The sequence below is a fragment of the Xiphophorus maculatus genome, chromosome 5 (assembly GCF_002775205.1).
Source record: "Xiphophorus maculatus strain JP 163 A chromosome 5, X_maculatus-5.0-male, whole genome shotgun sequence".
Classification (NCBI taxonomy): Eukaryota; Metazoa; Chordata; class Actinopteri; order Cyprinodontiformes; family Poeciliidae; genus Xiphophorus; species Xiphophorus maculatus.
In genome coordinates this window covers 891,110-905,431 of record NC_036447.1, presented here as the reverse complement: position 1 = coordinate 905,431, position 14,322 = coordinate 891,110, and the positions used below count along the sequence as shown (strand labels likewise).

General features: G+C 41.0%; 1 protein-coding gene across 2 annotated transcripts; it reads left to right on the top strand.

The window, feature by feature from the left end:
- The first annotated feature begins 991 nt into the window (after positions 1-991).
- Positions 992-13,835, top strand: LOC102223250 (NACHT, LRR and PYD domains-containing protein 12-like). Of its 2 annotated transcripts, XM_023333252.1 has the most exons (14): positions 992-1,080; positions 3,802-5,641; positions 5,722-5,898; positions 6,002-6,247; positions 6,326-6,496; positions 7,304-7,477; positions 8,166-8,215; positions 8,281-8,849; positions 8,934-8,989; positions 9,632-9,846; positions 10,839-11,095; positions 11,179-11,295; positions 11,364-11,505; positions 12,515-13,835. In XM_023333252.1, the coding sequence occupies exons 2-14, from the start codon at positions 3,828-3,830 to the stop codon at positions 12,835-12,837; spliced, it is 4,311 nt and encodes a 1,436-aa protein (XP_023189020.1). In that variant the 5' UTR covers positions 992-1,080; positions 3,802-3,827; the 3' UTR covers positions 12,838-13,835. The 2 variants fall into 2 exon arrangements, with proteins under 2 accessions (XP_023189020.1, XP_023189019.1); XM_023333251.1 differs by lacking the exon at positions 992-1,080 and having other exon boundaries at positions 3,738-5,641.
- Positions 13,836-14,322: the final 487 nt, after the last annotated feature.

The window sequence follows — 14,322 nt, the reverse complement described above, 5'->3', positions numbered from 1 at the left end:
ACACTTAGAAAGAAAAAAATCAATAACATTTTGATGAAATCATAAGGTTCAGAGAGGTGCTATGGGTTTTAAATCTGTATATTTTGATAAAAAGATATGAATGATTAAAGCCTTTCTGGTTATTTTAAGATTGTAAATATCAGAAAGCAACATGTTTAATGAATAAAACCCTCAAAAACACCCAGAAGTGACAATAAAACAAACACTGCAGTTATTTTCACACACACACACACACACACACACACACACACACACACACACACACACACACACACACACACACACACACACACACACACACACACACACACACACACACACACACACACACACACACACACACACACACACCACCCAGGATCCTGACAGCATGAGCTTCACCCTCCACACTGGAAACACATAAAAACCTCCAGTAATCCTACCTGGTCTGGTGATGACATGTTAATGTTAGGGACTCAGTGCCTCCATGTTGTGTTTTTAAGCCAAACATAGATAAAACATTTGTAGACAGATTTTAATTTCTGTCTACAGAAAAAGACATTATTTCAGACCAAATAAAACACAATTTATATTTAAAGCATTTTTTAACCAAACTGTGATTTGTTGAGCCACATCATTAGAATATTACACACGTTAATATTTTCCTTAGTGAGTGTACATCACACACGTAATCCAGAGAAACAAAAACCTCAAAGAAAATTTGTCCAGAAAAACATCAACTTTTCCTAATTTCATATAAAAACTTATCCCAACTTGCTACAATCTGCATGAACACTAAACGGCACGTAAAGGTAACGGTTTTCAAACAATGACTCAAGTAAACATATTTAAGAAAATACAACTTTTCTCTGCATATAATGAATGAGCAGAATACATTTAGTAATTATTTGCATGGTTGTAATTTAAATGTGATTAAGTGAAGTTGTTGCTAGATGACAGTAGATTTGTTCTGAGGTCCAAGTCTAACAGGAAGTGGATGGAAACAGGAAGTCTGAGCCAACAGCTAACGACTGCTTCTCTGTCAAATGTCCAGATTTGAAAACTGAAGGATTCACATGTTGATGGAATGACAAACATCCGGTGAGTCACTCATCTGATTTTGTTTCTAACTCAGAGTTTAAATCTATTGTCCTTTTTGTTTTTTGCTTTCATTAAAACAGTCAGAAATTTTCCTGTTCAGCTTTAGTTCAGTTTCAAGTCATTTTGTCATTTTAAAGTTTATGTGGAAACATTTTCTGTCCTGAGGAACGAGAGACAGAAAGCAGAACACACTGCTGTCTCTCTGTCTCAGATTTTAATTTAAACTTGTGTCTGAGTTTTGTTCAACTGTGCAGCTTTTTTCCATGTAAACCTCATTGCTTAGTAGAAAACTCAGTGAGGTTTCATAAAAGCAGAACATGTCAGAGAAAAGTTTAGCTTTAATGATAAAACAGAAAAAGGTGCTGATGGAGTAGCTGAGCTTTACTGTTAAACTCTGCAACTTATTAGAGAATCGCATAACATAAAATAGCTGAATAAATGACTGAATTACCTCCTAAGTGTCTCATCAGGTTCTGCAGATAATGAGACATTAAACGGATTCAGGGATTCAGAACCAGAGACGCTCTGCTCCAGTCCTGGAGAGCTGCAGGTTTGAAACCTGCAGAGCCGAGAGACTGACTGCTGGGTTCAGCCCTCATAAGAGATGCATCTAAGTTTGAAAGTATTAGCTTTTCAGGACTGGACTTTGGCAGTCCTGGTCTAAAACAGCGATTAACATCACTCAGAAATGATATATTTCTGATTTTCAGCATTACAGTGATGTGACCCTGAGGTATATGTGGTCCAGAGGGACAAAATTAAATAAATATATCATGAAATAAATAAATGCACTACTGCATTTATTTATGTAGTGATACTGTATAAATTGTATTACTACTACTAGTAAGTCAGTAAACTTTATTTCTATAGCGCTTTTCACAGACCAGGGTCACAAAGTGTAAAAAATAAAATAAATTTAAAGCAACATACATGTAGCAACAACATGCTAAATAATGTAGCACATTAACTAATGTACATTAGATACATGTACATAGATAATGTACTACATTATCTAATATTTATTATCTAATGTAGTACATTAGATAATGTACATAGATAATGTCTATTATCTATGTACATTATCTAATGTACATTAGTTAATGTGCTACATTATCTAATGTGCACTACAACAAATAATATGGTTTTTAATCATTTATAAAAGAAATAAATTTAAAAATATGTCTAAATTTATTCTATATATTTGTTCTTAAATAAATATTAGGAAATAATATAAATATTTCTGCCGGCTGCCTGTGGTGGTTTCCAGTTTCCAGTCTGATATTTTTGGAGCTCCTGGTCTAAAACATGCAGGTTCTCAGTTCTGCAGGTGACCAACCAGATATAAAGTTTACTGACCAACCAGATATAAAGTTTACTGACCAACCAGATATAAAGTTTACTGACCAACCAGATATAAAGTTTACTGACCAACCAGATATAAAGTTTGATTAAGCATAGCATGAGGAGCAAGTTTGTCTTTTCAATGTTAAGTTAATATGAAACAATATACAGCATTGATGCTTCATTTAGTATTCTTCTAGCTTCTAGTAACTAAAGGCTGTTATAGTGAGAATATTTTTATATAGATCAGGTTTTAATTGCCACCTTAGTAACAATGTTCTCAGTAATCAAGAGGCAGTAAAACATTCTGACATGATTTCTTCATTTGTTGCTCCATCAAGCTGACTTCCTGTATAATTGTGAAACAGTAACTGTGGGTTCTGTTCATCTGGTTCTGTAACATTTTATAATGTGGAGTGAAATGTCTTAGAGCGGCGGTTTTCAAAGTGTGAGGCGCGCCTCCCCTAGGGGGCGCCAGAGCACTTTAGGGGAGGCGCGGTGCGAGGGAAAAAATAAACCGGGAAAGAAGCTTAACCGGATTCGCGCATCAAAAGCACAAGCACGTTGTTCCCACTAAAACTAAGGTGAGCTGAACAGTAATGTTGCCAATTTAGTTAAAATCATAAATAAAATGAGTTGCACGTGATTCAGGACCGTGATAGAAAAATAAAGGGTGCGCATAGCGTGCGTAATCGTTTTTTCCTCTGTATGCCTCCGCTCTTTCATACAGCAGCTCTTTTAGCTCCAGATAAATTGTTTAGATGAGCCACAAAAAGACCTCCACGATTTTGCAACTGTTTAGATTTTTGATTTATTTTTTAATTTCAAGGAAATGTGCAACATTTACAGATGTGTTCCAGAGATCTGATCGAAATGTTTTTGTTAAGATGTGAAAACACTGTTGGCATTTCAAACATTAAACTCAGAATCTCAGATGTAACGTTTGTTTGAGAAAACGGTTAAAAATGAGTTTGGGTTGTTCTTATCATTAGGAAAATGAAAAAAGGGCGTATTTACCATACAAAGGCCCTGATAAAATAATTAAAATGGGAGGAAATGTTTTAAAATGTTCATGTGTTAAATTTCATTCAGATAAAGTGTCATTTTAAAAGATGAGATGGTTCTAAAATAAAAGCAATTAGAAGTTTTTGTAGTGGCATTTGTTTGTGTGGGTTGATTATTGGGGGGGCAGCAGGCATTGTGCTCCTTGGAGGGGGGCTCACACTGTCATACTTTGAAAACCCCTGTCTTAGAGAACTGAAGCAGCTACTGAGTTTTACTGTACACCTATGGATATTTTTTCACTTGTACAATATTTGAATGCTTTCTTGTTTTATTTGCAGGTTAAGACTAATAGTTTTCTTTCCATGTCTAAAACAGAGCAGAGTGGAGAAAGACCTGTAAACATGGAACATGACCAACATATGGACATCATTAAAAAAAATCTTAAAGCCAGTCTTCAGAAAAGATTTACCTGGACATACGAGGGAACGTCCGACAGTTGGATCAAACTCCAGGATGTTTACACAAAGCTCTTCATTGTGCAACAGGCTGACCAACCAGGCTGCGTCCAACATGAGATTCTGCATCATTTCATGCTCCCTGATGAAAAATCACCACATACAGAGTTTAACTATGAGCAAATCAACAGTCTGGACATTTTTAAACCAGGAAAAAAACATTTCCAACAACAATCAACACATTGTAAATCCATCCAACGAGTGATGACAAAAGGCATTGCTGGTATCGGGAAAACGTTTGCCGTCCAAAACTTTTCTCTAAACTGGGCAGAGGGCAAATCCAATCAGCACATTGATTTAATCTTCGTCCTCCCTTTCAGAGAGCTGAACATGATTAAAGATGGGGAACACAGTCTGCTGCAGCTCCTCCTTTACTTCTACCCTGAGCTCAAACCACTCAAAGATGCAAAACGGCTAATTAACGAGAAAATCCTGTTCATCCTTGATGGCCTGGATGAAAATCGATATCTACTGGACTTTAAAGAAGCCATGAGTGTGACTGATATAAATCAGAAAACTACGGTTGATGTGTTGCTCATCAACCTGATCAGAGGCAATCTGCTGCCTGATGCTTTGCTGTGGATTACATCCAGACCTGCTGCAGCCTCCCAGATTCCCTCGAAATACATTGACCAGGTGACAGAAGTGCAGGGATTCACCGACCAAGAAAAGAACAAGTACTTCAGAAAGAGACTGAGTTCTGTCCAGAAGGCTGAAGAACTGCTGTCAGGTCTCAGAGGGATGATAAGCTTCCATTTAATGGGACATATACCTGTGTTTTGTTGGGTTATTGCTGAGGTATTTAAGAAGGGATGGAGTGACCGAAGAATCACAACAATGACTGAGTTGTACATCTATTATGTCCTGATCCAAACCAAAAGAACAACACAGAAATATGAGTCAAAGAGTTCCAAGAAAGAATCCCGAAAGAGAATATCAAATCTTCAGAACACTGGTTTCCTGTTAAACCTATCCAGACTGGCCTTTGAGCAGCTTCATAAAGGAAACATCATCTTCTATGAGGAAGACCTGACAGACTGTGGCATTGATGCTGATGACGCTTCTTTGTTTTGTGGGCTTTGCTCAGAAATCTTGAAGCAAGAATTTGGTTTGTACCAAAAGAAGATGTTCAGTTTTGTGCATTTGAGCTTTCAGGAGTTTCTAGCTGCTGTTTATGTTTTCCACTGCTGCAAGACGAACGACCTCGGTCCTCTGAGGTCATTCCTGGGAGTTGACCCTACAGATATGAGTTTCCTGGAGCTGCAGAAAAAGGTCGTAGATAAAGCTGTGCAGAGTGAGAAGGGTCAGTTAGACCTGTTTCTCTGTTTCTTCCTTGGACTCTCACTGAGGCCAAATCAAGAAATGATTCAAATTTTGCTTCCCCAGACAGAGAGCAGCTCAGACACTACTGACAGTTTAAAAGCCTACATAAGGAGTTTTCATGCTGATAACATCCCAACAGAGAGGTGCATTAATCTTTTCCTCTGCAAGTTTGAGCTCAAAGAAAGAGAATTTCAGGATGACATTGGGAAGTATCTGAAATTAGGAGTGAGACTCTCAACCATTGACTGCTCAGTGCTGTCAACGCTGCTGCAGATGTCTGGTGAAGTGATCGAAGAGCTCGATCTGACGAGATGCTGTATATTGGATTCTGGGACTGAGAAGCTTCTTCAGCTAGTAGGGAACTGCAAGAAGGCTGTGTGAGTACCAACAGACAGATTCATTCAAAGGACATGAAAACCCTAACCCTAACTCCACTTGTTGTGTATAAATCCCACAGACTGAAGAGCAGACATGTGCTAGACTTTAACCTCCACATACTGCTGTCCATCCTTCAGTCAGAAGATTCAAGCTTACAAGAACTGTGTCTGCATGGTTCTCATACCGTACAGACGGCTCTTCCTTTTGAACTCTTCGCTGTGCTGGAAAGGCCTGTGTGTAAACTGCAGACCCTCAGGTCAGTCCTACAAACTGTTTGGTCTGATTTGAGCTAATGAATTAATTTAGTATTGCTTCAGCACTGAACCTGCTGTTTACTTACAGGGTTGGTTTTTTCACAGATTGTCTGGTTTCCCTCTGGACTCCATGAGGTGTCGCCAACTTGCCACCGTGCTTCAAGCCAAACAATCCAACTTGACAACATTGGACTTGACAAACTGTACTTACAGTTATGTTAAGAATTACTCTGGGAATATTTTAGAACATGAGAAGAAGGAAAAATATGAAGATTTTATTGACGAAGCGACTCCGTTGACTCGGATTTCTACCGGATTGATTGGGCCTCTTTGCAAACTGAAGGAATTTGGGTAAATAAACTGAAGATCATTGTATTCATGTATTCATCTCTTGTTAACATTATGCTCACATATTTCCTCTGATTGCAGAATGAAGAGCTGTAATTTGAGAAGTGGATGCTGTCAGGTGTTTGCCTCGGCTCTGAGCTCCAACAGCCAGCTGAGAAAACTCGATTTGAGTTGCAACCAGATCCAGGATTTGGGAGTGCAGCTCCTCTCTGTTGGTCTGGGCGAGTCAGACTGTCAGCTGGAGTCTCTCAGGTGATGATTCCTCTACACATCACAAAGAACATTAGTCATGCATTATATCTTTGTGGTATAATTCCCCATTGCTCAGGTTGTCATGACATGGAAGATTAGTTGATCACACCAGAGCTGTGGTTGTTGCTCCGATGATGTTTGCAGAGACATTTAGGAAAAGCAAACCTGGAGGTTCAGTTTTCGATAGATTCAAAGAAACCCGACAAAAAGGTTTTCCTCAATATAAAACCTGGAGAACTGAGAATCTTCAGACATGTTTGGTTTAAGACAATAAAGCTTTTTTTTTCTCAACATTTTTTGAACACATGCACAATAGAGTGGTGGTTTATGATAAGGCGATAAGGGCAGTTGCCCAGGGCGGTATCACAAAGGGGTGGAAGACTTCAAGGGTGTTCTAATTATTATGTTAATCAGTTATTACATTTTGTCATATATATAAAAAACTTACTGCACTATGCATTGCAGTATGTTGTAACATATAAATTACATGTAAAAATACAGAGCCCTTTTTGGTCTGCATAGCTACATATTTATCTTTATTAACATACATGGTCTATGCTTAAATTGCAATATATTAGAACATATAAAAATATAAATCTCATATATGGGAATTCATTGCTTAATGTATTGCACTATAATTTGCCATATATTGTTTTATCTTTCTTCAGAAGGGTTTGGGGAATTTCAACAAGAGGAGATGCTAAAGCAGTCTCAGGTTCTGGCAGGAAGGAAATTTTATTGCCTGTCATTTCCTCAGAGTTTCTCAGATGTAGCTGGTGAGAGATTTAATCTGGTTTTGTGTTGCAGATTGTCATGCTGTGGGATCTCACAGGAAGGATGTGCCTCTTTGGCCTCGGCTCTGAAGTCCAACCCTGTCCATCTAATAGAGCTGGACGTTAGCTATAACCACCCGGGTCAGCTTGGAGTCAAGATGCTCCTTGAGAGACTGGAGGACCCAAAATGCAGACTGGAAAAACTCAAGTTAGTCCTCTGTAGCCTTTGCACTAATGATGTATTTACTTTAACAGAAATGTTTATTAGAGTTTTACATTTTCTGTGGAATAATCCTATTTTCTATTTACCTCTGAAATACAGTCTTCCATTTCACTCATTGACAAAAGAAGTAAAGTACCCTGAAGAAATCTTTTTATTTGGTCCAACATCCTGGGCATCAGTGATGATTGTTTAAATAAGGTTAACACTTCATGCTCTTATACATGAATACTGATAGAGTTTGTGGCATCATGAATGGAACAATATACTATAAGCTGTTGCATGAATATCTAGAATTCAACCAAAACAAAGAGTGAAGGTCACACTACATAGATGGTTCGTTTTTTAAACGCTCAGTTTAGTTTATCCCACTATTAATATAGTTTAATGGGGTCTGGTTGCTCACTAGACTCTGTTTCTCCTAAAATGCTACATAAGACGAAGCTAAAGGAGAAGTACAGCTGCAGCAGTTCGTGTCGGCCAGCATCCTACTGTCCATCTCCATGTGGCTAAAACATAATAATGACTTCAGACCACTTAGCTCCAACATAAAGCGACAGCTTCTTCACTAATCGCATGCAGACATGCACCGTCTGGAGTGACTCTAACATTTTACAATAAAATATCATTCAGAAATTCCTCTTTTGAGTTTTTCCTGCTGCTCCTGTCTTCTCAGTTTGGACCATGATGAAGATTATTGGATCAACCCACAGCTTCTGAACAAATGTAAGGCTTGTTGTGCTTAATAAAATGTTGCTGTTTGTCACTGCAACTGGTTATTTCTTTTTCAGACGCCTGTGATTTGACCTTTGACATCAATACTGCCAATGAATACCTCATCCTGTCTGAGTGCAACAGAACAGTTAGTTTGATGCAGGAAAAGCAGAAGTATCCTGATCACCCAGAAAGGTTTCAATATGAGGGTCAGGTGATGTGCAGAGAAGCTCTGACTGGACGCCGTTACTGGGAGGTGGAGGCGACATCAGTCCAAAACATGGGAGTGGCTTTTAAGGAGGTTCAGAGGAAAGGATGCGACTTTCAGATGGACTGGAGCGATAAGACCTGGATGTTACATAACTATTTACTGCATGGTTTTACGTTTCGCCACGGGCATCAGGAAGTCTACGTTCCGATCACATTTATTGATGACCAAGAATTCGTGGCCCGACCCCGACCCATGAGAGTTGGACTGTTTCTGGACTGGCCAGCAGGTATTCTGTGTTTTTACTGGCTGTCTGGTGACACAAGAACTCTGCTTCACACCTTCCACTCAACTTTTACTGAGCCTGTTTACCCAGCATTCACCGTTCAGGCCTTTTCTTTGACTCTGCTGACTGTTGAGAAACTGGAACCAGACCATGTGAGTGAATCTCGTGTTATTGAACCTGAACTACGGCTGAGCAGCTCTGAGAAGTTTCTTCACTTTGACCTTCTTGTGTTCAAGGTTCCCTTGGGCTTCACACCTGAGGTGAGCAGAGAGACGATCGGTGTCTCTTACAGGTGAGACAAGCACTTCATAAGGTTTTCTTAGATCTTCAATCAAATTTGGTAATCAAAATAGTTTTTGACCAGAAGCTAATCTTAAGGACTTTAGCAGCAGCCGATGTTATGATCCAGCCAAAAGGAGTCCAGGGATATAAATAATGTATTTGTTCTTTTTTAGCTCCCATAAATGGGATTTTACCTCCAAACTAAAGAGACGGTTTCTTGGTTTGACATGCATGTCTGTCAAACCTTCAGACATGTTAGATTTAACATGAATGTCTGGAACCAGCCACCGAACTGAAGCTGGTGCAAGTGTGTAGATTTTACTAAATGAGTTCATAGCTGTGGGGTGGGAGGGGTCTTCAGAGGATTTCTGTCCATGGATGCTGCGTTTGAAGGACATGAGGTTACAGAGACACAATAAGCAAAAGTCCACAACTCCTCAAAATGTTATATGCTTCTGTGATTAGTTACCAGATCAGTAACCATTTAATTCAGTAGGAGAAATAATCATGTAAGGAAAATTAATCATCTTAATCTAACATTTCTTCCCTTAATGCTGACACTGAATCCAGGCGGAGGCTTCGAGATATGGAGGAAACATCAGACAATGTTCTTTTTCTTGGAGATGATGGATGGATGATGGGTCTCTTTCAGCTTCCAGTTTCCTGGTTCAGGTCTGTTCCGGTGTTCTCTGACTGGTCTGGTGTTCGGAGTGACCCGGGAGGCAGAGCTGACGTACAAGACTCAAATCTGGGATGAGAAGCTGCTGCAGACGGCGAACAAGCTGCCAGGCGGACCTTTGTTCAGCATCGAATGTCCTCAGGGCTGCATCACAGAGCTGCAGCTGCCGCACTGCCAGCCTGCAGCAGGTAAACCTCTGGTTCCTCTGGTTCCTTTGGTTCCATTGGTTCCTCTGGTTCCTTTGGTTCCTCCAGTTCCTCCGGTTCCTCTTGTTCCTCTGGTTCCTCTTGTTCCTCTGGTTCCTTTGGTTCCTCTGGTTCCTCTTGTTCCTCTTGTTCCTTTGGTTCCTCCGGTTCCTCTGGTTCCTTTGGTTCCATTGGTTCCTTTGGTTCCTCTTGTTCCTCTGGTTCCTTTGGTTCCTCTTGTTCCTCTTGTTCCTCTGGTTCCCTGGTTCCTTTGGTTCCTCTGGTTTCTCTGGTTCCTCTTGTTCCTCTTGTTCCTCTGGTTCCCTGGTTCCCTGGTTTCTCTGGTTCCTCTTGTTCCTCTTGTTCCTCTGGTTCCCTGGTTCCCTGGTTCCTCTGGTTCCTTTGGTTCCTCTTGTTCCTCTGGTTCCTCTGGTTCCTTTGGTTCCTCTTGTTCCTCTGGTTCCTTTGGTTCCTCCAGTTCCTCCGGTTCCTCTTGTTCCTCTGGTTCCTCTTGTTCCTCTGGTTCCTTTGGTTCCTCTGGTTCCTCTTGTTCCTCTTGTTCCTTTGGTTCCTCCGGTTCCTCTTGTTCCTCTGGTTCCCTGGTTCCCTGGTTCCTCTGGTTCCTTTGGTTCCTCCAGTTCCTCCGGTTCCTCTTGTTCCTCTGGTTCCTCTTGTTCCTCTGGTTCCTTTGGTTCCTCTGGTTCCTCTTGTTCCTCTTGTTCCTTTGGTTCCTCCGGTTCCTCTGGTTCCTTTGGTTCCATTGGTTCCTTTGGTTCCTCTTGTTCCTCTGGTTCCTTTGGTTCCTCTTGTTCCTCTTGTTCCTCTGGTTCCCTGGTTCCTTTGGTTCCTCTGGTTTCTCTGGTTCCTCTTGTTCCTCTGGTTCACTGGTTCCCTGGTTCCTCTGGTTCCCTGGTTCCTCTGGTTCCTCTGGTTCCTCCGGTTCCTCCGGATCCCTGGTTCCTCTCTGATGGACCTCTGCTTCTGTCACCCCACAGCCCAGCAGCCTGACTGCCTCTCTGTCGGCCACATCACTGATGATGGGATGATCGTCCTTCCGCCACTCCGGGTCACAGAAACCCACGTGGTGCTGAGCGTCTCACACCTTTCTGGCTTCGGCGTCGTGTTGGACCAGATCAAGAAGTTCCTGACCAAGCCGATTCGGGGCCAAGTTCTGCTGTTCCTGAGGCAGCTGCAGCGACCTCTCAGCATCCTCAGTGTGATTCTGCTGCCCAGCAACGTTCCTCTGCAGGATGTGAATCTTTAACCCGAGATTTTAAAGGATAAAACTGATCCAGGTTGTTTCTTTTAAAACTAACACATGGTTCTGATTTGAAGGTGAAAGAGCAGCACAGCGGCTCTAAGTTCATCCAGGCTCCATCCTTCTGCTCCTTCCACAAAGGGAAAACCTACCGCCTCCACAGTGACCCGGCGGGCCTCACCATCCAACCCAAAGTCAGTTTCAGACCCGCCATCCGGTTCCACTGGAGCTAAAATACACTCAGACTCCCGTCTTCTTGCAGACAGCTCAGTTCTTTGAGAACTACGGGCCAAATTACCACGCCACGTTTGAGATCACGCTGTCGACGAGAGCGGAGGACGTGACTGTGAAGGTCCAGAGTCCGGAAGAGGAAAACGTCTGGGACTACGCCCTGCACCTGCCAGGTACACCAACCGTCTGCTAGTTTAATGGAGAGGCTTCATGCTGTCAGCTTCAGCTAAACGGAGAAAAGAATCAGGATTTGTTGTAATTACTCAGTTTAATGTATATTAATTGTGTGTTGGTACTAATTAATCAAGTGATACTTAAGAAAAACGAAATCTTGATATGAACTGAGAAGCAGTAAAAAGAAAACCCAACTGAAGCTGTTTGGTTTCAACATTCAGCTGTTTTCTATAGAAAGTCTGCCCCCTGCTGGACTTCACCTGGCTCTGCAGGGTAATCACGTCATTTATCCTGAATCTTTGAATTCTAACAATGAATGTTTTTAACTAAGCAGCATCATGAATAAATATGATTGAATCCACAGTGAAAGTCTGTTAGAAATGCTTTTAAAAAAGAAAACTGTATTTTTATTCTGAGGACTATTTTATTTTGATCGGTCAGAAAACTCTCCTGACCAGAACCTGATGGAGGATCTGTGGAGAATTAGGAGAAAATGAGCTGAAGGTCCTGTCAGAGCAGACTGGGTTTCCAGAACCTGAGCAGAACCTGAGGCTGCTCTCCATGCCATGCTGCACAGATGCAGGAAGTAAAAGGAGCCCAGACCAGAGAAATGTTCCCAGCTGACATTTCTGTTAAAAGTATCATATTTTATTGATCTGATGTAATATTCTTATGTCCTGAGACATTTCATTTGGGATTTTCATTCTCTGCAATCAACAACATCACAAGAAATAAAGATGGGAAAGAATTCACTCTGTGTGTAATAGATCTACGTAATAGATACGTTTTACTTTCTGAACTGAGGGACAGAAAACTCAGAATATTTCATCACATTCTGATGTTTGGAGATGAAGTTATATTTGTAATATTCCAGTGGAAAATCAGAGTTGGATGATTCTGAATATTTCTGGATGTTTTTGGATATTTTTGAATATTTCTGAATATTTCTGGATGATTCTGAATATTTCTGGATGATTCTGCTTCCTGTCGTCTCGTTTCTGTCTGCAGCTCCAGCCTCTCCTGGTCCGGCAGACCAAAGGCGACTGCGGCTCGGGGAAAGTTTGTCAGCGGAGGAGAAGCTGAGAAGCGTCCGACCGGACTTCATCGATCACGTGTCCAACCCGGTTCTGGACAAGCTGCTGGACGAGCTGCAGCACTGCAGGGTGATATCAGATGCTGAAGCGGACCAGATCAGAACCAAACCCAGAGCAGAAAAAGCCCGAGAGCTGATTGACTCGGTGAGGAAGAAAGGAGCAGAGGCCAGCTCCAGAATGACCTCTGCCCTCTGCTCCAACGACCCGTATCTGAGCAGCGAACTGGGCTTACTGTGACGGACAGAACCAGACAGAGATCTGCAGAACTCAGCTATACAGAAAGATCATGTGGTGGGATGGTGTTCCACCCTCCCAACTATGTGCACCAGGTGCAGTTGATTGGTGGGCGGGGCAGATAGCTTTATAGCTGAGCAGGCCGCTGCCAGGTGTGTGTCTTTGTTTCCCTACATGTCGGCTGGTGTGCTTGATCCGCTCATCTGAATCGTAAGTGTCATTTTGTACCATCTGGCTGGGATTGTGGTTGGGTTCTGGTGCCATCTATACCTGCAGTGCGTTTCTGCAGCGTTGCTCTGCTGGCGTTAGCGGCTGCAGCTGGAGGTTGTTGCTGCTTCCATCTAGCCTGCTGATCCTCTCTCTCCCTGGTCGGCTGTGCTGCTATTCCTGGGATTGTCTTGGAGTTGCAGCGCTTGGACGCTCTGTTGTCTTGTCTTGCTGGTGTTTGTTTGGGCCGCTCTGAAGGAAACCTGTTGCTGATTGGACCGGCTGAGCGAGCGGGACCGACTCCTCTGGCCCATTGAAAGGCACTGAAATTGGACAACGACGATTTGTTCCACCGTTTAAAGTGTTTGTGTTTTTTCCTTTTACAGTTTTGCTTATTATTGAAATTACTAATGAGTTTGCTTTCATTTGTTTTGATTTACTAATTTGTTTTCTTTACATTACGTGTTTTGTTTGTTCATTAATTTTTTTGGAATAATTCAAATTGTCTTTTATTTCACATGATCCGTTTTCCTCTCCAGGGACAGTAGTAGGCCAGAGCCATGCTTTTAAAAAGAAATGTTTTAATGAAATTGTTTAAATAAAATATTGTGAACTATTCCGTGTTCTGGTGCATCTTGTTTTAAAAAGACGCCCCCTGCTGGTCACGATCAGAATCAGGAGCTGGAAATGATCAACCTGAACTGTCAGTTTTAAACCGACTAGATATTTTTTATGTTCAGTGTTTTTTTGTTTTTTTTTTCTGAAATGTTCTAGAATTTGATTCCTGTAAAGTATCTGAGGTTTTTTTTTTTTTTTTTTTTTTTTTTTTAAAGCCATAAGATATATTATTAAGAACCTTAAAATATGTCTTGGTTCTGTAACATTAAGAACTGATCCGGTTTACTTTCCATTTAGATGATTTATTTCATGGTGCAGATTCAGTGGAAGAATTACAGTTGTGTCTTTAATCTTAGAAAATAAAGCTAAAAATCATCTGGAAACTAAAAATGATATAAATTGATTATTATGGGTCTTCTCTCCATGAATTTTTGCTCTTGGCAAATAGAAATAATTCTGGTGACTCTAACTGACAGAGAAAGAAATGTGATTTTTCATTCAGTGTAAAAATATCTGGTTCAGCTCTATGGATGAATGTTTGTATGACTAAAATATTTTCGTTCTGCAGGCTTTGCATTTTCTGTGGCAGAGAAAATAAAGAAGTTTGGAGAATTTTTTACTTTGATCTGTACAGCAGTGTCTGATTTCATGCAGATATTATTA

Coding starts and splice junctions, on each gene's coding strand:
- LOC102223250 (XM_023333251.1), top strand. CDS start 3,789: ATGTCTAAAACAGAGCAGAGTGGAGAAAGACCTGTAAACATGGAACAT. Junction 5,899..6,001: donor TGTAAACTGCAGACCCTCAG/GTCAGTCCTACA, acceptor GTTTTTTCACAG/ATTGTCTGGTTTCCCTCTGG. Junction 6,248..6,325: donor TGCAAACTGAAGGAATTTGG/GTAAATAAACTG, acceptor CTCTGATTGCAG/AATGAAGAGCTGTAATTTGA.